Source organism: Perognathus longimembris, chromosome 3 (assembly GCF_023159225.1).
Source record: "Perognathus longimembris pacificus isolate PPM17 chromosome 3, ASM2315922v1, whole genome shotgun sequence".
In the NCBI taxonomy this organism is placed as follows: Eukaryota; Metazoa; Chordata; class Mammalia; order Rodentia; family Heteromyidae; genus Perognathus; species Perognathus longimembris.
The window spans coordinates 91,886,342-91,910,299 of NC_063163.1; the positions used below are offsets into that span (position 1 = coordinate 91,886,342).

At 53.4% G+C, this 23,958-nt stretch overlaps 2 protein-coding genes across 5 annotated transcripts in view; both read right to left on the reverse strand.

Annotated features, from left to right (window-relative positions):
• Nucleotides 1–451: 451 nt before the first annotated feature.
• Nucleotides 452–4,831, reverse strand: Castor1 (cytosolic arginine sensor for mTORC1 subunit 1). Of its 2 annotated transcripts, none has more exons than XM_048343286.1 (9): nucleotides 4,627–4,831; nucleotides 3,978–4,048; nucleotides 2,697–2,884; nucleotides 2,474–2,606; nucleotides 2,064–2,187; nucleotides 1,567–1,680; nucleotides 1,329–1,411; nucleotides 1,147–1,241; nucleotides 452–1,011 (listed from the first exon to the last, which is right to left on the reverse strand). In XM_048343286.1, exons 1-9 carry the CDS (start codon nucleotides 4,749–4,751, stop codon nucleotides 934–936), a joined length of 1,011 nt encoding a protein of 336 aa, XP_048199243.1. In that variant the 5' UTR covers nucleotides 4,752–4,831; the 3' UTR covers nucleotides 452–933. The 2 variants fall into 2 exon arrangements, with proteins under 2 accessions (XP_048199243.1, XP_048199244.1); XM_048343287.1 differs by having other exon boundaries at nucleotides 4,639–4,830.
• A 2,551-nt stretch (nucleotides 4,832–7,382) lies between these two features.
• Tbc1d10a (TBC1 domain family member 10A) overlaps nucleotides 7,383–23,958 on the reverse strand; it is a 51,712-nt gene continuing 35,136 nt past the window's right edge. For all 3 annotated transcript variants that reach the window (XM_048343281.1, XM_048343280.1, XM_048343282.1), the window contains 8 exons: nucleotides 18,639–18,738; nucleotides 14,613–14,720; nucleotides 11,801–11,907; nucleotides 10,874–10,988; nucleotides 10,723–10,788; nucleotides 9,938–10,127; nucleotides 9,700–9,854; nucleotides 7,383–8,194 (listed from right to left, as the gene is read on the reverse strand). In XM_048343281.1, coding sequence (XP_048199238.1) covers nucleotides 7,727–8,194; nucleotides 9,700–9,854; nucleotides 9,938–10,127; nucleotides 10,723–10,788; nucleotides 10,874–10,988; nucleotides 11,801–11,907; nucleotides 14,613–14,720; nucleotides 18,639–18,683 — 1,254 coding nt within the window. In that variant the 5' untranslated portion in view covers nucleotides 18,684–18,738 and the 3' untranslated portion in view covers nucleotides 7,383–7,726. The remainder of the gene's footprint in view (nucleotides 8,195–9,699; nucleotides 9,855–9,937; nucleotides 10,128–10,722; nucleotides 10,789–10,873; nucleotides 10,989–11,800; nucleotides 11,908–14,612; nucleotides 14,721–18,638; nucleotides 18,739–23,958) is intronic.

A 23,958-nucleotide genomic window follows, 5' to 3' on the forward strand; every position in this document is an offset into this window, starting at 1 on the left:
TTTCACCCTTTATTGGTAAAAGAAAGAAAAGGAAACTTGGTGCCAGAGACTCGGTCATCCTAGCAACTCAGGAAGCTGAGATCTGAGGATTGCAGTTCAAAGCCAGAACAGGCAGGAAAGTCCGTGAGACTCTTCAATTAACTAGCAAAAACAAAACAAAAAACCCACAAAAGTGGAACTGTGGTGCTAGCCTTGAGTGAGAATGCTATAAGACACTGCCTAGGCCGAGTTCAAGCCCTAATGACAGCACAAAACAAATACATCTATAAAATAGGAAGGAGGGAAAGAAAGAAGGAAGGGAGGGAGGGAGGGAGGGAGGGAGAGAAGGAAGGAAGGGAGGGAGGGAAAGAAGGAAGGAAGGGAGGGAGGGAAAGAAGGAAGGAAGGAAGGAAGGGTGAGCCATGATTGAGAATGAAACTCAGAGGATAACCAAGGACACAGAACAATCTGGTCAATATAAAGTCTTTTATTAATAGTTAATTTTTAAAAAAGGAGAGATGTAAAAATACTTTTCTTAAGGCACTGTCAGAAGTCACCTGGCCATCGAGGCAACTGGCCAGGCACAGGAGAGAGCCTTGCCCAGGGGAACAGCTGGCCCCGGGGTGGGGGGTGGGGGTGGCTCAGGCCTCGAGCAGGGACTGTGCAAATGCTGAAAGCCCGAGGGGAGTGACGGGTGGGGGCCCGAGCCCTGAGCACCAGGTTCCCCTGCATGGGCAGAGCGGGGAGGGGCTGGCACCTGCCCATGGCCCCTGGGAAAGCGCGCCTGCGTCCCCAGGTGCTGGTGCCCGCACGCAGCTTACATACAGAAGGCGGAATGATGGTGACCTCCCCATGCTGAAGCAATGGGGAGGCTCATTCCGTAGCTTGATTAAATAGTTCAGAGAAGTCTCTGGAAGCCCGGTGGTGAGGAAGAGCTGGCGTCTGCTGGGTTCTCTAGGAACCTTCGGATACCAGGCCCTCCTGCCTTCGCTGCAGGACCTCAATGACGCTGCTGATGCCATCCTCGGGCACCTGGGGGCACACGGGAGGGAGAGAGGGCAAGGAAGGGCAGGGGTGAATGCAGCCTGGCTGGGACTGCCTCTGACCCTCCCTCATGTCCCTGGGCCTCAGTTTCCCCCCCAGGACCCTGCGGCCTCTGGTACTCACCAGGGCATGGTCAAAGTTGAAGGTGCTGATGTAGTAGGCGGAGATGTCAGCGGCAGCCAGAGGTCCCGCAATCTGAGCCACGATCCCACATTCATCTGGGGGTTCAGGAGGGTACATGTATTCACCCTGGAGGCAGGGGTCACCCCACCCATGGCCTCTTCCCCAAAAAGAGCAGCCCTCACCAAAGCCCAGAGGATGTCCACCAATCCGCACCATCCTCCACAGCTCTCCCGATGAGCTGGTCAGCAGGAGGTCACTGGGGAACCTGGAGGAACAGGTGGGGGGGCAGGGTCACCCATTATCCCACTGTGGTGGGCCCTGGAGCAGGCCTGGCCTGCTGATCTCAGAGGCTGGTGGCCTCCCTCCTGGGGGGCTGTGCCCCCCTCCTCCCACCCACCTCTGGGGCCAAAGGTCACATACTTTTTCTGTGTCTCTGCATCCATCACGATGGAGATGTAACCCTCAATGAGGGAGAAGGCAAAGAATGGGATGGAGCTGGATTCCAGACTGTCGGAGGCTGCCTCCCTAGGGGCACTGAAGAAACGGCCAAATCAGGGGCTCCGCCATGCACCCAGCGAGTTCCATCTCCCAATCCTCAGCCTCCAGACCCCAGGGAAGGGGCTGGAACCGGTGGCCCTAGGCAGCTCTCCTGCTAGAGAGCGTGTGGACCTCCGAAGACTCCCACTCAGGACAAAGGACCCCAGGGGCAAAGAACTCCAGCTGGGAGGTAGAGGGGGACGCCCTGCAGACACCTCCAACTCCCACCCATCAGAAACTTCTTTCAACATGAGTGGAGGGCACCAGGATGCGAGGAACGCCCGAGGAACAGGGCGAAGCACAGGAGCGATGGACAGGACACAGGTGGTGAGTTAGAAACACTGGTGTGGAAACAGAGATCAGGTGCACCCGGGGCCCACCTGTGAGAGTAGAAGAGCACGTCGATGAGGATAGTGGCGATGGACGGCAGTGTCTCGGGGTCCAGCGTGAGGACACAGAAGCGGTTCTGCGGGCTCTGAATGGGGTGCACGGTTGGGCTTGGGCCTGTGGGAGAGGGGCATGGGTGAAAAGGCATCCGTGGGGCTCGGGCCTGTGGGAGAGGGGCATTGGGTGAAAAGGCATCCGTGGGGCTCGGGCGACCCCTGGTGGCCGGTTGGGAAAGGCCCCGCTGTGGGCGTGGCTTTGTGGAAATGGGCGGGGCCTGGCCCATGGTTCTCCAAGAACCAGCCTGGAGCCTCTGGCCTCACCATTCACACGGGAAGTGTGCCGCCGGTCTTCCCATGCCCATGGACCCGGGAGAGCAAAGGTGTATCCAAGAGGCAGACCTCACCATGCTGGGCACGGGGAAAGCCATTGCTGGAATCTTCCCTGATCACAGGCACAGGTTCCCCGCCCACTTCACGGTAGATATCAAACTCTTGGGCCAGGGTATGAATTACCACTGACAGGTCCTGCTCTCGAACCTGAACGACAGAAAGATAGTGCATCACGTTGGGGCCCCCCTCAGGCCCCCTTGTCCACCCTGCCCTGCCACAGAATTTATAGAAACTCACTAGGATGAAGTCTGTTTGATATGTAGACAACATCAGCACAGATACATGGTGCTCAGCCAGGGGTGTGATGACGGAGCGGGCGATCTTGGTGACCCCCGCAGCCTGCACTGCAGGGCCGCTGTGCGATGACACACTCATCACTAGCCACGTGGCCTCGGCTACTTGCAGGAACTCAGATGGGGGCAGTTCTGTGGGCAAGATGCACATGCCAGGTCCCGGCCTGCAGGCTTAGCCCCTGCCTTTCTCTGAGCCTCCATGGTCCTGACTGAGCCTTGGGAAGCTCTAGCAAGGTAAGGGGACAGGGCTGAAGACTGGGGCTGGGGTTCTAAAATTCCATATGTAGCAAAGTAGTGATTCAAGAACTGGTCAGCTAGGTATTAATCCTTCCCCGTAAACTCAGAAGTCCAGACTCAGAACTGGGTTCTAATCCCAGCTTTGCCATTTACTTGCTGCTTGATGTGGGGCAGATGATTTGAGTTTTTTCCTGTAAAATGGGAATCTGCACCTGGTTCAGTGAACTGGATAAGTGATCCAGTTCGGTGATCACATTACACCACCAGGGGGCGCCCGCAGATCGGGTTGGCCAGAGATGCTCTCAGTTTGCAGGACTCCCCAGCAATACAAACAGGGAAACCAAGGCCTGAAGTTGGGAGTTGCGGACTAGGCCAAACTCCAGTTGGCTGGCTGGAGCCTCCAGGCCTGTGAGATGGCCCTGGACAGCCAAGAGTTGAAGCCACATGTAAGCCCCAGGGCCCTGGGAGGGACCAGGCTAGCGTCCAGTCCTGAGCCAGGGACAAGGGCCAGGGAGGCTGCTGTTCGCCCAAGCAACAGCAAGGAGGCCCCCAGAACCCTGCTCTGGGATGGCTGCCTGATCCTGCATTCCTTCCCAGGCCTCAGACTCCTGGAGTTTCCAGACCAGCAGGGGAGGAGATAAATGCAAGAGGAATAGTGTCCAGGGGTCAAACTGCTGCAGGAACCCCCATTTCTCACCTGAAGCTGATAACAGAGCCTCTGTGCTGGCCTAGGACTTACTGCCCCTCTCACACTCAGCCCACATAAATCTTAACCTTTTAAAGCCCTCCTGAGAGCTATCTAGTTTAGGCCCCTCCTCCCACTATAAGGATACCCATTTTACATAATTGGACACAGCCCAGAGAAGGGAAGAGATTTGCTGAAAGACACACAGCCTGTGAGTGGCGGATTTGAACTCCGATCCTTTAAGGTCCAAGATTTCTCAAGACTTGAGATTCCGGGCAGAGGGCACAAGTGCCCAGCCCTCACCTGCAAAGCCCTCTTCGTCCACCATGAGTGTGTAATCCTCCGGGGTCTCCGTCAGACTGAAGAATTTGCACCTGGTAGGGGTTAGGGAGGATGAATTCTCAGCGGAAGGGTAGAGGGAGGGAGGGCAAGCAAGCTCTACTCCTACTGTCCTTTATAGGACTCCCGCTGGTGGACTTCTTGACGCTACCCCCCGCCACACCCAGGCCTCAGTTTCCTCCACGGAGCAATGGGGTGTCGGCCGCGGCTTCTGATCACGAAGTTTTCAACCTCCAGACCTTCTCCCGCCCCTTCACGCCAGGAGGGAGGGGAGGCTCAGGCACACCGGGACGCCAGCCCAAGGGGCACCGGACCTTGCCCTCCTCGGTCAGCTCCTCTAACCTGACGGGAGGCGTCTGCAAGTGGCGTGGCGAAGCGGCCGGGGGCCACAGCCCCCGCCTCACGCCACCCACCCCAGGCTGTTTGCGCCTGGACTGGCCCTGGGAGGGGGGCCGGATAGGCGGCGTCCCAGGAAGGGTAGGCCCGAGCCGGATGGCGGCCGGAGCGAGGAGCGCCTCCCCACCTGCTCCCTCTCCTTTCGAGGCGACCCTCATCCTTCAACCCGGACCCGGGGCGACAGCCAGGCCCCCGCCCCCCACCTGCGCCCCCAAACCTGGGCGCGCACCGGCTGCGGCGGGGCAGAAAGAGCAGCTTGATGAGCGGGTGGGTGTAGAGCCAGAGACCCGGCCGGGCGATACTCAGCACCCGCACCCGGTGCTCCAGAATGTGCAGCTCCATCGCGGCTAGCGCGGCCCCGGCCCCGCCACCAGCTAGACCCAGGCGGGAGGCGGGACAGCGGGGGTGTCGCCCCGGGACTTAAAGGAGCCGCGGAGTCGCGGCAACCCACGCCACCCGCTACGCGGCGGGGCCCGCCCAGCGCGGCGCCACGCCCAGCGGCCTCCCGGGGCGGCCACGCCCCCAGAAGCACGGCCAATGCGCGGTGGCCACGCCCCCTCCCCGAGCCAGACCTTCACTCGGTTGGTTCCAGCCCGCCGAGCCCCACCCCTCCCAGCCCTGGCTCCGCTGTCACCGCCTGACCCCACCCTCTGCCGAGACCTGAGGCCCCGCCCCGGCCCCGCCCCCGGTCGGGGCTCCGCCCTTTCCGCAGGACGTCTGCCGACCGGGCTCTGGAACACGCCGGAAGCATGAGCTTGTTTCCATCCTGCAGGCATGCACCTCGGCCTTAGGGTTGAGTCACTGAGATACAGAAGACGAACTCCAGTTCGGCTGGGATCTGAATGCTGCCCCCAGAGCTCTGGAGTGGGCGGCCTGGGGACAGAGGCCAGGGCCCTGGTGGCCCAGTGATTTGCTCCCAGCTGTGTGAGGGCTGCTTTCTCCACCCTTCCACGTGCAAGGTTGGGAGCTGGCTGGGCTGGTGGTGACCTACGCCATGTCTAAAAACAAGGACTGCCTAGCATTGGCATGGAGAATTACTTGAGTGAGGGCCGGCAATAGTGCCATTTTGGTCACCCAATTTCCACATTAGAAGAAAGCTCCCCTTCAGTGGACAGAGATAAGGAAAGCCCTAGCCACCTGTGAACGACCTTGCCGTGGGGTAGGTAGTGCAGGTGGCCCCAATTTATGGCTTGAGGCCCTTCAGAAGAAAGCCAAGGCCATGCTGGGTAGTCAGGCCAGAAACAAGCTCCACAGTGGCCTTTACAAGCCGCCCTTAGCAGAACCCAACTGGCTTCAGCACATCCAAACCTCCCCTCCCCCAAGCACTGGCAGACACCCCAGATCTGATCAGGCTTCTGCAGGTCTAAGACCCCAAGGCCAAGCAGGCACCAGCAAGCTCAGGTTGGTTCCTAGACAAGGCTGGGCATGCTCCAGGGGGCATGTCTGTCCCAATACACTCAAACCTTAGGTCTGAGGCTTTTCACCAAAGGGAAAGCAGACCTCCGGCCTCATTGGTATCCAGCCTGCCTGGGCCAACAGGCAGATGGGAAGCTCCCAGCCTGTGGGTGCTCCCATGAGCACTACAGCTACCAACATCTTGCTCTGTCCCCAGGAGGATTGCGATTGCGGGGAGGAGTGTTTCTGAGGCTGAGCTCAGGCCATCCACGGCAGGTGCAGATGCAGATGGGGTGGGAAACCACAGGGGTGAGAGGCAGGAGGCAGGAAGTGGGTAGTCTCCCATTCACCTCCCTAGCCTCAGTATCCCCAGCTGTATCAGAACAAGATGTTCCAGGCCAGGGCAATGCATGAAAGTTCCTAGGGAGGCTCTGCTCTTCCCTCCTCCACCCCCTCCCGCTATGGCCAGGCCTAGCTTGGTCTTCCGCCAGGAACAACCGCTATTGTTTGACTGGAAAAGCTGCTTCCTCAGCAGAAGGGGGGGGGCTCTCTCCCAGGGACACCCTGTCCTCACCCTTGCCTGTCACCAGATTGTGACCAGCGCCTACCTCCATGAGAGGCAAGTCATCTAGAAGCCTAGTGAGGAGAGGCTCTGAGGGATTCCTCACAGAGAGAAGGAGGGACTCCTTTCCCACTCAGCTCATACTTCCTGTCAGGCACAAGCAGCCCAGCATGGCACATGGTAGGTGCTTAGTAACAGAAGACAGCTTTACTTCAAGGACCCAGACTTCTCTCCTCACTCATGAGCCTCTGATAAAGGCCAGGCCTGAACATGGGGACATTCAGAATACCTCACCCCAGGTGCCAGCAGTGCTCAGAATCCCATCCTGAAATGGCAACCGGACTGGGAGGGGGAAGAGCAAGAAAGCATCTTCTTAGCCCAGTGCTAGTAGCTCCTGCTCTTAATCCTAGCACTTCAAGAGGCTGAGGATCGAGATTCAAAGCCAGCCTGGGCAGGAAAGCCCATGAGACTCTTATCTCTGATTAACCACTAAAAGACTAGAAATGGAGCTGGGGCTTGCATGGTAGAGTGCCAGCCCTAAAAAAAGGTAAAGGGCAGTGCCCAGCCCTGAGTTCAAGCAGGAGGGGGGGGAGGAAAGGAGGGAGGGAGGGAGGGGGGAGGAAAGGAGGGAGGGAGGGAGGGGGGAGGAAAGGAGGGAGGGAGGGAGGGAGGGGAGGGGGGAAAGGCAGATACCTCCTCAGTGAATAGCAAGCAGGGCCTGGATCATGCCCTGCTCTGCCCCAATGCTGGGCTCTAATACTATCCCTTGTTCATGGTGGACAGACATGGGGCAGCAGGAATGGGGGAAGAGAAGGGTTAAGATCAGGGGCTCACCCTGAACCTGGCAATTCCTCTGCCAAAAGAACTTCTCCAAGAGAGGCTCGTAATGAGGGCCTAACTCCTACTAGACTAGGGCCAGGACGGGGGGGGGGGGGGCTCTCTGGAGGGCATGGGGACGATCTGATGCTGAGCAGCGGGGTGACACCCATTCCTGCTCTTGAGCTACACACCAGCTCTCTACATAAGCGTGTTTATTTCTGTACAAAATCATATTTCTATTTTACACAAAGAGGACCCCCATGGCCCCCTTCAAGCCAGCACACTAGTGCTGGGGAGCACCCCTACCCCAGGAGGAGGGGCTGAGTGAGGCCCCATCCACTTGGCCCTAGTTCTGCCTGTGTTGGCTAGGCCACCGGAGCTCCACTCTATAGAGAAAATAAATAAGGAGACTCAGGCAGAATCTGCTGGGCCAACCAGAGTCTGTCCTGGCCTGGTGGCCAAGCAGGCAAGAAAGGCGTGGAGTGTCAGTCTTCGAACCATGTGTGCGGAGACCCCATGCTGGAGGTCTGAGCTGCCAGGGTTACAAGTATGTGTCTTCACTCTCCTGGGAAGTCAGGCTCTCCTGGGACCGGCGGTAGACTAAGTCCTGGGGAGCAGAGTCCTGAGGGGTCAGGTTCTGGGAGGTGGGGTGCTTTGAGGGCACTTCCTGTGGGGGACGTGCATCCCCTGCAGCAGTCACCGTGTCCTGACTGGGGGCTGGGGCCTTGTCCAGCTGCCCCCTTGCCTTCAGCTGCTTCCGCTGCTCTTTCTGGCCCTGCTTGAGTGGCTTGGCTTTGGAGTTGGGAAAGGGGGCATCTGGGGGCAGGCGGATGGAGGGTGAGGGCTGCAGGGCGGGGCGGGGGCCAGGCTCTGCCTCCAGGATGGCCTTGGCGCCGTGCAGCCTCGGTGGTGATCGACACTGCAGCTCTCCCCGGGTCTCCTGCCAGCGCCTCAGCTGGATGAGGTGTTCCCGCTCGATCTGGCGTTCTGTCACAGGCAACTCAACCACCTATGGTGGGAAGAGAGGCCAGGTAAGCAGGAAGAAGGCCTAGCTCCCCTGCACCCCAGCCGAGATCCCTTTCTTCCACTGTCTCCCCCAGCTCTGGCTGCTAACAGCAAGATGGAGGGTCTGTGAGTACAAGTCCCCAACTCAGTACCAGGCCACCTGCCTCAGGCTGATCAGGGAGCCACTGGCTTTCCCTACTGGGCAGGAAGGGTAAGGCTCAGACAGGCAAGGACCTGGACTAGACCAACATGTCCCCTGCTGCCCAGGGCCACCTGACTGCCCAGGTTCAAATCTCAGCCCTGCCATCCTTTCTGGCTGGTGACTGAGGGAATCACTTTGAGATGCTGCCTCTAGGGGGGCCTCTATTCCTAGTGTGGAAAATGAGGAGGTAAGCAACAACCCTCCTTGGTTGCTGGTAAAACAAGGACAAAGATGGCCTGTGCTTCAGCCTACCCCCAACAGCATCAGCTCTAACCCTGGGCCATGGAGATGAATGTGTCCCCAAGAGACGAGTACCATCCAAGAAAGGAAATAGGGGGAATAAGCCAGGCACTGGTGTCTCACGCCTATCATCCTAGCTACTCGGGAGGCTGAGATCTGAGGATCATGGTTCAAAGCCATCCAGGTTGAAAAGTCCTTGAGACTCATCTCCAATTAATCATCAAAAATGCCAGAAACATGGGCTGGGGATATAGCCTAGTGGCAAGAGTGCCTGCCTCGGATACACGAGGCCCTAGGTTCGATTCCCCAGCACCACATATACAGAAAACGGCCAGAAGCGGCACTGTGGCTCAAGTGGCAGAGTGCTAGCCTTGAGCGGGAAGAAGCCAGGGACAGTGCTCAGGCCCTGAGTCCAAGGCCCAGGACTGGCCAAAAAAAAAATGCCAGAAACAGAGATGCTGCTCAAGTGGTAAAATGCCAACCTTGAGCAAAAAAAATGCCAAGTGAGAGGGCCCTAGTCCTGAGTTCAAGCCTCAGTACACACACACACACACACACACACACACGAAAAAGAAACCAAGGAGCCAGGTGCTGGTGGCTCATGCCTATCATCCTAGCTACTCAGGAGGCTGAGATCTGAGGATCGCAGTTCAAAGCAAGCCTGGGCAAAAAAGTCCGTGAGACTTTTAGCTTCAATTAACCCACTAGAAAACTGGAAGTGGTGCTGTGACTCGAAGTGGTAAAGTGCTAGCCTTGAGCAAAAGTGCTCAGGGACAGTGCCTAAGCCCTGAGTTCAAGCCCCATGGCCTAAAAAAAGAAAAAAGAAAAGTAATCAAGGGATTGAGGTATGCAGGTTGCAGCTCCTCTTTAGTCCTATTGGATAAGGAAAACCTGTAACCCTAGTCCCATTTGTACCCCCTTCTCCTTATCCAGCCAGGAGGATAGGGCTACCCCAGTCCTGTCCTGGGCCCTGGCATGGGTGACTCATCTTTGGGGACACGGGCTTACCAGGACCCCTCCATGTCCTCCCCCTCCCACCCCATGGCAAGGCGCAGTGTGGGCCGCACCTCCTGGACCAGGAAGGCCTCCTGCATAATCTTGGGGCTGAGGCTCCGCAGCCGCTCGATGGTCTCGTACTGGCCCTGGCAGGCTTTGAGCTTCTCGGGGGAGCCCAGCGCGTGCTTCAGCAGCACCAGCCCCACTCGGAAGATGATCTTGACGCCTGCATGGAGGTGGGGGGCAGGTAGTGAGCACAAGTGGGCCTCTCAGGGCTTCTCCAGCACTCTCCCTGGCCCAGCCCAGCACCTTCACAGAAGAACATGTCCCAGACACGCAGCACGGAACTCCAGGGCAGGGTGCGGGCAAAGGCGCACATGAACCACTCTGTCATGTACAGCAGGGGGTCGATCTTCTGCCGGCTGAGGTGTTTGTGGGCGACAGGCGACACCTTCTGCAGCAGGGAGAAGAGAATCTCGCCATCCAGCTGGATCGCCTCCTGGGGAAACATCAAAGCCACAGGGCCATGAACTGGGCCCAGGGGGGCGGGGGCTGGAACTGGGCCTTCATTGATTGATCCAGGCCTTCATTGATTGATCTGGTGGCTGCTGCCTTCAGGGTGCTGGCCTCTGGAGGAGTCTGAGACCCAGCAATGAGCAAACCAGACACAGGTGGACTCCCATGGAGCTGAGGTAAAAGGGGCCTCAGGCACCTGGGTGCTGATGAGGCAGAGCTATGACTGGACATTCAGCAGTGGTACAGGGTCCACGTGTGAGGGTCAAGGCACATTCCCCAGGTGGAAAGCTGAGGGTAAGGAGGGGTTCTCAAGGGAAAGACAGTGCAATAGAGCTGCAGACAGATGCCAAACTAAGCCCAAACAAGGGCTGAGATGAGGAACCCAGTGCCCTGAAGAAATTTCTATCCTGCCCAGTAGCCAGAATGGCTGAAGACAGAGATGGAGGCAAGTGTGTAACTGATCATGCTGGGTCTAGAAGACCTGACCCTCATAAGTCTTGGAACTTCATTCTGCCTGGAATGGCAACAGAGAAAAAGTAGCCAGCCTCGGGTGGGGCCAGGACCAAATAAGCACTCACCAGTTTCTCACTGTAGTAGCCAGGCAGGTACTTCTCACAGATCTGTACCAGACACCAGAAGGCTTGCTGTGGGCAAGAAAGACATGCGGCCTTGCTGATGAGGGCTGGTCCCTACCCACTTGCCCACCGCCACCCCAGGGCCTGGAGGTACCTCAGCAGGCATGTGCATGAGCAACACGGCAGCAATGGGTGCCTGGGCCTGGCAGTAGCCCTCCTCAGGCCGGTACAGCGTGTAGGCCTTCAGCACACGGAACAGGTCCTGTTGGCTGTGGAGAAGCCAGACGGGGCATGATGGACAAGTATGACTCTGCTGCCCAACTCCTCCCCTGTGCCCACTGGACCAGGCCTACCTCAGAATCTGCCCTTCCTGCCAGGCACCTGGGGCTTGTGCCTGTCACTCTATCTACTCAGGAGGCTGAAATCTGAGGATCATGATTCAAAGTCAGCCAGGGTAGGAAAGTTTGCTATCTCTAATTAACAAGCTAGAAGTGGAATTGTGGCTCAAAATGGTAGAGTACCAGCCTTGAGTGAAAGAGCTAAGGACAATACCAGGCCCTGAGTTCAAACTCCCTCATACGTCCACACCCACACGTACACACATAGAAAATCTTCCTTGATCAGAGGAGGTGAGCTGAATGTAGTGACCAAGTGGTCAGTCTCCCACTGTAGCACATGGACTCCAATGTGACGAGGTGAGACAGGGGTACAGGGAGAGAACAAGGCAAGATGGCAAACACGTGGAGTAAGGAAGGGTCAGGAGCTGGTGGAAGGCCCTCACTGGACAGTTTGTCTCCTTGCCCACCCAATCCCCTCTTGTCCCTGTTTCTAGAAGGTCAGAACAGACAATCTCATCAGTCTGGAGAGCAAATGATAAAAGCTGCCCCAGGAGTCAAAGGATACTATGAGTACCACCAAACTCTAGCCAAGGAGGCCAGTGTGGAGAGCCGAGTGTTGGACACTTGGCTTCTGGGCCTCCCGAACACCCCAAATTCACTGCACTACCTCTCTCCTCCCCCCTCCCCATCTCCCAGAACAAGGCCCAGAGCAACAGCTCAGCCCACAGGCCCAGCCTGCTCACCCGTGGCCTCCTCGGGACACAAACATCTCATGGAAAGGGAACTGCCGGTGCAGGTCGCGCTCAATCACATCCAGCCATTTGGGGTCCCCAGGAGACAGGTCCAGCTCCTAAAAACAAGGGCAAGGGCACAGATCAGGGACTAGGGAGGACAGCAGGGGGCACTGTGGCAGGACACGGTTGTTCCACAAGCTCTTTATCAGAAACCATCACCATCTAGTCCCATCAGGGGACCTGGCCTTCCCATAAGCAGGTGTGGAAGTCTGGCCAAAGCGAAGCAGGACTCTGGGAAGCCTGAGAGGTGATCCTAGCTTGTCGAGGACTCTAGCTGTGTGTGAAATCACCTCTGGGCACATCAGTCAGGACTCGGTGTGTGGAGGGATGCATCTTTGAGTCACTGCACAGATAAGACAATGAGGGGAAAATTGAAGACCCTGGCTCAAGGTCTTATGGGCATAAAACTGGAGGAAGTGGAACTGGTAGAACTGGGAGGTAAATATGACTGAGTGCCCCAGCTTCTCAGCTGCTAGCACTCCCCACCATGGCCACGGGTGCCACCTGTTCAGGAAGGATATGACATCTGTCAAGCTATTAGCCTTAGGGGCTACTCTAGGTGCTAGGGTTTTAATAAAGTTTTAGTTTCTTCTTTGGACTTTTGTGAACATTTTTTTTTAGCAAGTGTTCCTTTAGAAAGAAACAACAAAGGCTGGGAAGGTGGCTTAACAGTATCGTGCTAGCCTAGCGTGCATGAAGCCCTGGGTTCAATTCTTCATTACCACATACACAGAAAAACTTGGAAGGGCTGGTATCCCTGCTGGCAGATGAGCAGGTACCATCATGAGGTAAAGCCCAAGGGAAAAACCAGGTAAGGATGGAAGGGTCATGCCAAGGAAAGGAAGAAATCGCATGTGCAGGAACAAACAGGCACCAGGGCTGAGAGCTTGCCTGGCTATGATGGTCAGGCGCCTGGGTTATTATGTGCACAGTGGTCCTAGCACGCAGGTGTGCTTCACCACTACAACCCTCTCGTGCCCAGGCTGCAGCTCATGATCACAATGCAGTGGAGAGCTTCCCATCCCTGTTTGCTTTCCTCCAGGTCACCCAACGGCCAAGTCCTTCCAGGTGTGCTCCCAAACACTCTTGGAGGCCCTCAGGACTGTCATGGGGACCCATACTCAGATTTAGGACATTTAGAAGGCCTTTCTTGGCAGCTACATTTGCACAAGCAACCTTCCAGATGTTGCAGGAAATGGCTTCCTCTTTACTCTCTCGTCTCTACATATATATATATATATATATATATATATATATATATATATACACACACACACACACACGCACGCACGCACGGAGCTCCATGCTGTTTAGCACACGTTGCTAACACACTGGCACCTGTTGGCCAGCGCACCCAGGAGGCTGCCCAGCTCTCACTCATGGGTTTGGGTTCTGGTGGCTGACATAAGCTATGAAGTCAGGGTAGGCTTCCATCCCTGAGCCTTCCATTTTGCCCCTGATTCAGGATGCAGGAGATGGACCCACTGGGAAGAAGCCTCCAGAGTGAGGGGGTGATATGTCCAAGCACACTGGTTCCAGGTTCCCCCAGCCAGATGCCCCACCAGTCCCCTTCTGCCAGGACCAAGCACTGCCAGCAAATAGCTCTGACCACTCTCTACCAGGAGAAATGCCAGGCTGCCTTGCTCTGCCTGCCCACCTACTCAGAGAACAGGTCTGGTCATAGAGAAGTATTCACTGAAGCCTGAGGATATCCACGAAGAGCTGGGGGCTGGCAGTTCCATCTCATTGCCTGTCATCTGTCTCAAGGGTTTGGAACAAACCCTGATACCTGGGGCTAGATCTGGCAGGTAAGCCAGGGAAACTACAGGAATACCACTGACTGCTCCACAGACTTTCCCCTAGGGGAACAGGCCAGGGAAGCTGCTCAGCTCAGGGAATGAAAGATTTGCATTCTGGCCAGCCCATGGGGCTAAGGCAGCAGAAGGTGGGCAGAGGGCACCCTTTCAGCCCACTGTCCTTGAGGGCAGTGGTTGGGTTCTGCCATCCCAGTGCTGATGGACTATCAAACAATTCAGATAGATAGGGTTTGGAAAGTGTGTGGAGGCAAGTGTCAGAGCAGAAGATGGGAAACCAGGCGGTGTGAAAGGTCCTATGTGCCACTGCCAGATGAGCCACTAAAGACCCAGTATATGACTCAAGACAGCTGGGCACTGGTGGCTCATGCCTGTAATCCTAGCTACTCAAGAGGCTGAGATCTGAGGAAGAAAGGTCCATTGAACTCCTATCTCCAATTATCACAGAAAAAGCCAGAAGTGGAGCTGTGGCTCAAGTGGTAGAACACTAGCCTTGAGCAAAAGGAGCTCAGAGACAGTGCCTAGACCTGGAGTTCAAGCCTCAGGATTGGGGTGTGTGTGGGGGTGTGTGTGAGGGGTGTGGGGGGGGGTGTCAGACCCAAGAGAGTTCAGGGGTCTGATCTGAGGGCTCCCTCCTGATCACTAAGAACTGTGAGTCATGAGCCTGAGAAAGCAAACTGAAAAAGCTGGAATGAGGAGTGGCAGGTGTATCCATTCCATTAAGTTCTGCTCAGGATGGCACCTCAGAGGAGGGAGGCCTCAGGAGTCGCGGGTCCACAGTGATGGGCCAATCTGGCCGGCTGAGTAGTACAACACGTGACTGGAAGTCCCATCCACTGCCCCCCTTGCCAAGGCCCGGTTGATGGGGGTGGGGGAGTCACTGCCATGGGAATACACGCAGCCCATAGACATGGCAGGACAAGTGGGGGGAAGGCAGGGAAACTCACCTTAAACTTGCCAGGATTCTGATGCAGCTTTACCTTGCCTCCAGACAGGTACTCCCAAGCCCGGCCCCTCAGAGAAGGCGGGATGCCCTTCTGACACCGCAGGCGGATCTGAAAGGCAAAAGGACAGCTGAGCCCATGCATCCACTCCCATAGCTCCTCCAGCCAGGCCCCTCTGCTCTGGTTCCATGGGCCTTCAATGAACAGTCAAGAGCAGAAAGTGGGAGAACAGAAGACTTTCTTACTGTTGCTCCAATGTAACTCCAATAGTGGGGCAAGGGACTAGACTACAGTGAGTCATGCTGCCAGCAGGTAAGCTCAGAGGGCACATCCCCCTGGGCCAGTGGCAACACAGGCATTCCTGAGGACGCCACAGTCATCCATCAAAACCTAGGCTAAACACATAGCTAAGTGGTAGAGTATGAGTCTAACAAGTATGAGGTTCTGAGTTCAAACCCCAGTACCCCGCCCCCCCCCAAAAAAAAGGCTGGGGATGAATCAATGTTCCCAGAAGTGTGGCCCAGGCACTCTGAAAGAGGGTGTTTGTTTAAACATCTGTGTGGCAGGACACAGCTGGCCCAGAAGAGAGAAATCTAGCAGAACTCAAAAGGAAGATAGGGGCTGCTCAAGGGACTCCCCTTTGTCTTGCTCTGTGAGGGCCTGATGGAGTCCATGTTCACCAAGTAATGGCTTCCTCTCCTCCCTCATCCCAGAAGTCCCAGTGCTTCAACATACACACACGTGCACACACATGTGCACACACACACACACACAAACACACCTGGAAAGCCCCCTCACAACCTCACAAGCAGCACTCAGAAGAAGAGCACCGAGGTCTTGGCTTTCCTAATGACCATTACAAACAAGAGAAAACTTTCCAAGGGTCAGAGAGAGTCAAGAACCAGGAAGGAGACAGGCAGGCAGGCTGTAAGCAGTGGGGAAAAGCCAAGCCAGAGCTTTGGGACGTCTGGGAAAAGGGGAGAAAAGGGAGCAAAGGGAACTGTCCTGGACTGTGAAAACAGTTTCCTGCCACTGCAGGGCAAGGGTCACCCTAAGAAAACCAGTTGAGACAGGCTTTAGCCATGGAACACTGGACAGCCCCTCGCCACAGGCCCTTTGAGCAAGTTCATTCAGCATGGGCAGCCTGGCTACCACAGCCTCCTGTCACAGGCAGAGGACTCCAGAGGGGGCATGAAGCACTTCCAGGCAATTGAGGTGCCCCAAGTGGCTGTATCCACAGACAAACCTGGGCTGGGAGCTGGATATGGAGAGACAGGAACACAGGAAACCTTTCCTAGCTGGCCTTCCTCTCTCCTCAGCACAGTGGTGCTGGAGATGGTCCTGCCTGCCTGCCTGCCTGCCTGCCTGCCTGCGAAAAAATTGAGGCAATACGTTAGGATAACTCATGACAAAGTGCTCCGAGAAAGTACAGGGCCTTACCAATCTCTAAAGCAACACCTGGAAAAAAGAGGCCACTAATGACAGCTGAGCAAAGCCACACCCTTGGCCTGCTAAACTCTGGGAGGGCAGGGCCCCCACCAGCAGGGGGTAGGACAGGAACTAATGAGGGGAGGAAAAACTTCCATCCTGCCTCTCCCCAGGCCCAGAGTTCTAGCCTGGACACAGCTGGTAGCAGGGAGGAAGGCACCCTCCCAGCAGGACTAAGGATGAGTCCTGGAGAAGTTCCAGGCCTGAATCCACATCCAAAACAACTACTGTCCTTCCTGTGCCATGGTTTCTGGAGCAGAGGGGAAGGGAACCTCCATAGCCAGGCAGGAAGATCACCCTGGGCAGGGCCTAGTAGGGCTGCAGCTGAGGCAGGAGGAGGGGCTCCCCAGGGCGATGGCTATCTAGACCTGCACTCGAGCGTAGGTTGAAGCTTAACTATGGAGGCCTCTGCTGGGCCTTGAACTCTCAACTAAGTATGAAGGAAACAAAGAGGAAGAGGAAATGCTGCTGAATGCTCTGCTGAGAGGAGTCCCTAAAACTCCCCTCAGGAATCTCCATTTGTCAGGGAGGCCAGACATCAGGGAGCACAACAGAAGGGTGAAGAGTAAGCCATAGCACAATGTAAGAGCCTGAGGAAAAATGAGTCAGGGCCCAAAGTTAGGTAATAAACAAGTGAAAACTGTTGCCTTAAAGAGAGAGAGAGAACGAACCAGTGGCTCACACCTATAATCCTAGCTACTCAGATTTGAGGATCAAGGTTCAAAGGCAGCCCAGGCAGGAAGTCTGTGAGATTCTTATCTCCAATTAGTGGTGCTGTGGCTCCAAGTGGTAGGGCACTAGGTCTTGAGCTAAAGAGCTCAGGGACAGTGTCCAGACCCAGAGGTTCAAGCCCCACGACCAACAACATGTGTGTGCCTATGTGTGTGTACACATACATGCACATGTATATATACATATATACATATGATTTATTTAAAGAAATGAGAGCTGGGTGCAGTGGTTCATGACTATAATTTGTTAATTGGGAGGCAGACAGACCAGGAGAATCACAGTTCAAGGCAAATCTGGGCAAAGGTTAGCAAAACCTCTCTTCATAAACCCAAAATAGTGGCACACATACATAATCCTAGCTACAGGTTAGAAGGGTTTTGGTCTGGGGCTGGCACTGAGCAATGAGATGCTATATGAAAAATAATTAAAGCACAAAAGGCATGGTGCTAGTATCTTATGCCTGTAATCTTAGCTAATCCTGAGATCTAAGGATCGAAGTTCAAAACTAGCCAGGGTAGATAAATAGGGGGAGAGAGAGAGAGAGAGAGAGAAGAGAGAGAGAGAGAGAGAGAGAGAGAGAGAGAGAGAGAGAGAGAGAGAGAGAGAGAGAGGGAGGGAGAGAGAGAGTGTATGTGCATGTGCATGCGCATGTGTGCCAGTCGAAATCAGGGCTTGAACTCAGGGCCTGGTCACTGTCCTTGACCTTTTGTATCCAAGGCTAATGTGCTACCACTTGAGCCACAGCTCTACTTCCAGCTTTTTCCAGTGGTTAGTTGGAGATCAGAATCTCACAGACTTTCCTGCCCAGACTGGCTTCAAATTGTGATCCTCAGATTTTAGTCTTCCAAGTAGCTAGGGTTACAGGTGTGAGTCACCAATGCCCTTCCCAGGAAACTCTTATTTCCAATTAACCAGCAAAAAGCCAGAAATAGAGGTGTCACTCAAGTGGTAGAGCACAAGCCTTGAGCAAAACAAGCTAATAAGCAAGAGCATGAGGCCCTGAGTTCAAGCCTTAGTACTGGCTTGGGGGCTTGGCTTAAGTAAAGAGCACCTGTCTCAAGCACGAGGCTCTGAGTTCAAACCTGTCACCCACAGCAGTCTATGAAACATTTACAGTCACCACCCAGTGAAGCCCTGAAATAGATTTATCCCAGGAAAACTGAGGCTGAGTGTGAGAGGCTTTTTGTTCATACCACTACTACTCACATCATCCAGGTGGTCTTTATAAAGACAACTAGGGGCTGGGACTGTGGCTTAGTGGTAAAGTGCTTGCCCAGCATGCATGAAGCTCTGAGTTTGATTCCTCAGTACCACATAAACAGAAAAAGGCAGAAGTGGTGCTGTGGCTCAAGTGGAAGAGTGCTGGCCTTGAGCAAAAGAAGTTCAGGAACAGTGCCCAGGCCCTGAGTTCAAGACCCAGGACTGGAAAAAAAAAAAAAAAGACTACTAGGTCAAACACCTTAACTACAATCTGCAAATGCTCCCCGCAGGTTAGCTGTCAGCAGTAGCCAGTCTTCCTTGATGGAGTGCAAGTACTTCGGACTTCTCCCAGCCGGACTGGAGCAAAAGCATCCAGTAGCAGCATTGTTTCAAAGTTCAGCTCCAGCACAAAGTTCAATGTGACTCTGAAGTCATCTGTCAGGACCCAACCTACCCTTTGCTTCCACCAGCTTCTGTTCCCATTTGGCCAATGAAGGCCATCTAAGGCAGCCCAGTGGATAGAGAAGCCCCTGCTCTCCTAAGCTGATGGAGATCTTCTTCCCCATCCCCGTGCTGTCAAGTCCCAGCCCACACACCAAGGCCCTTCACCTTTTTATGCTTCTTGGCCATCCATTTGTCCCAGTTGTTGAACATATCCAGCCACTTGGACTCCCTCTGTCTCAGCACCTCCAGGGGCACTTCCTCCAGCCTGTGGAGCAGAAGGCAGCATCATCACACATGCCAAGAGAAGCAAAGGCCCTGGCTTCAACCCCCAGCCTAGCCAGCCTCGCATCCTCTCCATAACTTTACTTCCCTCAGGATGGCTATCTCATGATGTCTCATCACAGATGGCATGGAATACTAGCCCTCTCTGGAAAGCATAGGCCAGAGAAACATTGGATCCAAATGTCCACTTCCCCAGTGTGTCAAGGGACCAGAGACACCAGGCCTCTTTGGGGTAGAATGCTGAATGTGTGTGTGTCTGCACATAGTCAAGCATTCCTATCTTGGGCCTGCCTTGGTAAATAAATGAGCCTGCTCAGAGGGCCTGCATGCTAGGAGTGGAGCCGAATGCAAAAACTAGCCAAACAAGTACAGAAGTAACAAGCTCACCTCGGCATCTGAGCCAAACTAGTTACTCAGAGTTTCCCTCAATTACATCTTGGCCTTTCCCACCCCCTCAACCTTTACTCATGCTAGTCCCTTGGCCAAAATGTTCTTCAAGTTGTCTCCACCTATGAAAATCATAACACATTTATTTCAAAAGCCTTACCATTGCCACTGCTTATATTTGTACAACTACTGACTGAGCAGTCTGCACAACTGTGTCAGCCCGGGTCAGGCTGGAAGGATTATGACTCTTAAGCCTCATGGAGTTGTTCTGCTGGGTACTGAGGCAGGCAGACCAGCACTAAAGCAGACAGAGCAGACCCTGAGTTCAAGCCCTAGTACCAGCACACAAAAAGAAAGTACTTGACAGTACTGAGAAAAAGAAAAGATGAATGACATGAGGAAACAGCAACTCAGGGAGGTAAGATAGTCAGGGAGAGTGTCTTGCTCAAAGCCAACCAAGAAATGAGTAAAAAACTTGAGTCTCAATTCCAGGTGTTCCTAGCCCAGAGCCGGCACTAAGTTTTGCCTGGCTTTCTAGAAAGACACAGGGCGGGAGGTACTTGAGGCAGCTCTCAGGAGTTCTGGGTAACAGGACTAGGTAGAGCTGGAGCCTGGCCCAGGCCTGGAGTTTCTGGTTCTTTCTGTGCCGGAAGGAAGTGTGCAGCTGTGGCTTCTACTGGTTAGAAGAGCAGAGGGAGGGGCGCTGGCAGGACCAAGGCCTCTGGGACACAAAAGGGCAGGTCCTCTTCAAGTGCAATTTATCTGGGAACTGCCCAAGCCTGACAGCTGCCTCAGAACTGAACAGCAATGGAGGGATCGTAGCCTGGGACAAAAAGGACTTCAACACACTGACACCCACCTCCCTCAAACTGCTGCCTCCTCTCCATCTAAAGACACGTCCTTTTTCTCCTTGAGAAGAGAAAAGCAGAGCCCAAGCCTTTAGGTAATTTACAAAGGGATATGCCTGTTCAGGCCACCCCTAAACTCCACGGAACAGAAACCAAGCCCCTCCCCACCATGGTGACTTCTATCACCCACAATGCACTTGGTTGTGGAACAAGTCAGGAGTGAACCTTTTTGTTCACTAGAGGAATGGGTGCCCACAAGAATCAACAAGAAGTTTTGGCAGTTATGGATCTGATAACACCTGATCTAATCCTCACCCCCTCACCCGGTCACCTGCCATATTGTGCAGATGAGGAAACTGAGGCTCAGAGAGGTTGAGGCTTTCGGCTGAGATTGGCAGTTTCCAGAGAGAATCCCCACCTGATTAAATCTGAGCCTGGACCTGGCTTTGTTGGTAAAATCTGCCCGTAGGGCTCTAGAGACACCCACTTTCCCATCTGCAAATACACTGAGGAACACTTTAGATTTGCTCATGATGTCTGATAACAGCTTTGGCAGTTTCAAAGCCCTAATGTCAAACCTCAAACCGGAACTTCAACAGGGTACAAAACAAACAACCATACTTCCTGGTTTCTAAGATACTGCTGATTTTAAGTATTTATGCCATTTGATTTATACCCTCCTTAGGTCTCTTTCCTCTCTGAGCCTGTTTCCTTGGCTGACATTAATCTTTTACTTTTTTTAATATTGTCAAATAATTTCTTAAATGGAAAAGAAGTTAAAACCCACAAAAAGTACCACAAAGAAATGTAAATACACTCCACTACTTCAAAATAAATTCAAGAAAAGAGGGTGTATGCATATTTATATGAGACACACCAATACATTTTATGTTTGTGTGTGTGTGTGTGTGTCCATGCATGTGTGTGTATCCTCAGTTCTCAGTCTCCCCAAGTAGCTAGATTACAGGTGAGAGCCACTGCATCTTGATTCATTTTTGTGTTCTTACTTATTTGTTTGAGCTACCAATTACTCTGTAGGAAAAGAAAGCAGATGTAAATCCCTAGTTTACATTTGTGAATTGACCTTGAAATGATGCACAAAGAGGAGTTGTAAAATATAGCTGGGATTGCGGGGGGGGGGGGGTGTCCCCTGCAAGCAATGTGAGGATGTAAAGGCCTTAGGTGGCTTCCTGCTGGCGGTGCAGAGATACATGAGGTAGTGGCTGGCTAGTGAGAGAAAAGCTAATTCCATGTAGATGATCAAACAGTTCATGAGGTCAAGTCCAAGGACTCATTCACTCTTCAGAAATCTCCTTTTCTGAATTTCTGCAACCACAGAGCCTACAAATCCTCTTGTGGGCCATGGTCTACTAGAACTCCACCAGGTATGGGGCTCCAATCTATTGTTGAAATTCAACACCCGCTTCCCCGGCCCCACAATTCTTAGACCTCTCACATGAGGTACACACATGCTTAGCCCTTGTCATTTACCAATCCCTATCTTAGAATGCCCTTTCTTTGCCAGCATCCCATCAGGGCCCCATTATACATTGGCTCACTATTTTTTTTCTCCATGCTTTTACATTTATTACATGTACATTAACTAACAACAATAGCATAGTATCATGTCCCCTATTTTATAGTAGAATCCAAAACAGTAGGAGCTGGGTGCCAGTGGCTTATGCCTATAATCTTAACTATTCAGGAGGCTTGGATCTGAGAGTTACAGTTCAAAGCCAGTCTGGGCAGGAAAGTCCATGAGACTCTTAGCTCCAATTAAGCAGCAAAAAGCCAGACATGGAGATGTGGCTCAAGTAGAAGAACATCAGCCCTGAATGAAAGAGCTAAGAAATAGTGCTTACACCCCAAGTTCAAGTCCCAGTACTGGTACAAAAAAATTAGTTCAGATTTGTAAGTTTTGTTGAAGACCATGGAGCTGTGTGTATGAGGCATAGCTGTAAACCCTGGCCCTTCTGACTCCATGGCCCATGCTCTTAACCGTACACTATACTCCTCCACTCCACAGGCCAAACCCTTGGTATTTACCCAGCCTGTACACCGCTTGCCCAGGTGTCATTAACTGCCCACCAACCTGCAGACTTTCATTCATCCAAGTTTAGAACACCATTTGTCACACTTTCAATTGAGACCTACTTCATACTGAGTACATATATAACTACAGAACTACATAATGTTTTATGAAACAAGTTGTCTTCACATACACCAATGCACTCTGATATTTTCAGTTCAACTGATTATACTAATTCTTTTCTTTTTTAAAAGAAAAATACTGATCACAATCTCCTAAAATTGATTCTAGTACCAATCTGCAAACAGGTCAAAACATGAAGTTTGAAATAAACATGAGCTTGCTTATATTACGCAGCACTGTCTCTCCTCAACTGGAGCAGGTCTGGCACTTTTGCCACAACTCTGCACAGGTGTCCAACAGAATCCTGCCTGGTCTTCTGCTTAGAGTGATCATTTTCATGTGTATTGCTTTCAGGACTACAAACCACTTCTGCCTACAGCCATTTGATTTGTTCCTCTAATACCCAGTGAGATAGAACCCTCATCGATAAACTCCTATTTCCATTTGGCCCACGAGAGAATTGACCTAATCAGAAAGATTATAGGACTTGGACAAAGCCATAAGCCAGTAAGCAGCTAAACCAAGGCTTCCCCTCTGCCACAGTGACTCCTGTGCTGACTCCAATTCCCCTAGGGACATCTGTGGGGAAGATCAGGCCCTTGTCCAGATGCTGCTGCAGACAGTCTGACCCCTAACTCCAGGGTCTAGAAGCTCAGAAAGTGGCCTGCCCCTGTGTAACAGCACGGTGGATGGACATTGCTGGCAAGCACAACCACAGCTGGAAATGGGATTCCTGAGCGATCTGCTGTTTGCCATGACCCCTGACTCCCAAGGAGAAAAGGCTGAGAGAAGACAAAGGTGATGCCTAATCCCAGATCCTGCCGGGCTCCTAGGCTAAGTGAGGCAGAGCTGTGCTGTGCCATGGCCGAGGGTGGCAGTGACATTTCATGGACCCAATTCTGTGCAATTTCCCAGTTCTTTTGCTTCCTCCCCAAACTCAGAGGCTACAGGCTTTCCAAGACTGGTCTCTCCTTTTCCTCCTAGATATCTGCTTCCAAGCCTTCTGGCTTGATAGTCTCAAGGGATAGCACCAATGCTCAGGACCTCTGTGTCCTATGGTCCCAAAGAACCATCTAGCCCCATCCTCCAAGTCTCACTTCCTAATCCAACCCAAATGAAGGGGAAAAATAATCTCAAACAGAAACCCTGAAGTCACAAACCACAAGACTGGTAGGATGATGCCCCCTCCCCACTCTTCCTTTCTTATTGGTCATAGGCTTGAACTTAGGGCCTGGGTGCAGTCCCTAAGCTTTCTGGTTCAAGGCTAGTGCTCTACCACTTTGAACTATAGCTCTACTTCTAGTTTTCTGGTGGATAATTGGAGATCAAAGTCTCAGACTTTCTTACCCAGGCTGGCTTCAAGCCGCAATTCTCAGATCTCAGCCACCTGAGTAGTTAGGATTGCAGGCACGAGCCACCAGCTCCCATCTAAGATTGTTATGCTTTTTTATGTGTGCCAGTACTGAGGCTTGAACTCGGGGACTGAGCCTTGTCCCTTAACTTTTACGCTCAAGGCTAGTGTTCTACCACTAGAGCCACAGCTCCACTTGTAGCTTTTTGGTGGAGATAAGAGTCTCACAGACTGTTCTGCTCTAGCTGGCTTTGAACCTCAATCCTCAGATCTCAACCTCTTGAGTAGCTAAGATTATAGGCATGAGCCACTGGTGCCTAGCCAGGATTAATGGCCTTCATCTCACTCATAGGGAGACCAAGTAGGATGGGGGAGAATACACATAGTCAGAACCTTGAAGTCAACTGACCTATTCTGTTGTTTCTTTTGTTGTTAGTTGTGGGGCTTGAACTCAGGATCCGAATG

Excerpts from the sequence above, each read along its gene's own strand:
- Castor1 (XM_048343286.1), bottom strand. The coding sequence starts at position 4,751 with ATGGAGCTGCACATTCTGGAGCACCGGGTGCGGGTGCTGAGTATCGCC. Across the intron at positions 2,607-2,696 it reads ATCAAACAGACTTCATCCTA|GTTCGAGAGCAGGACCTGTC; the intron begins GTGAGTTTCTAT and ends TCTGTCGTTCAG. Across the intron at positions 1,242-1,328 it reads TGGACATCCTCTGGGCTTTG|ATGAATGTGGGATCGTGGCT; the intron begins GTGAGGGCTGCT and ends CTGAACCCCCAG.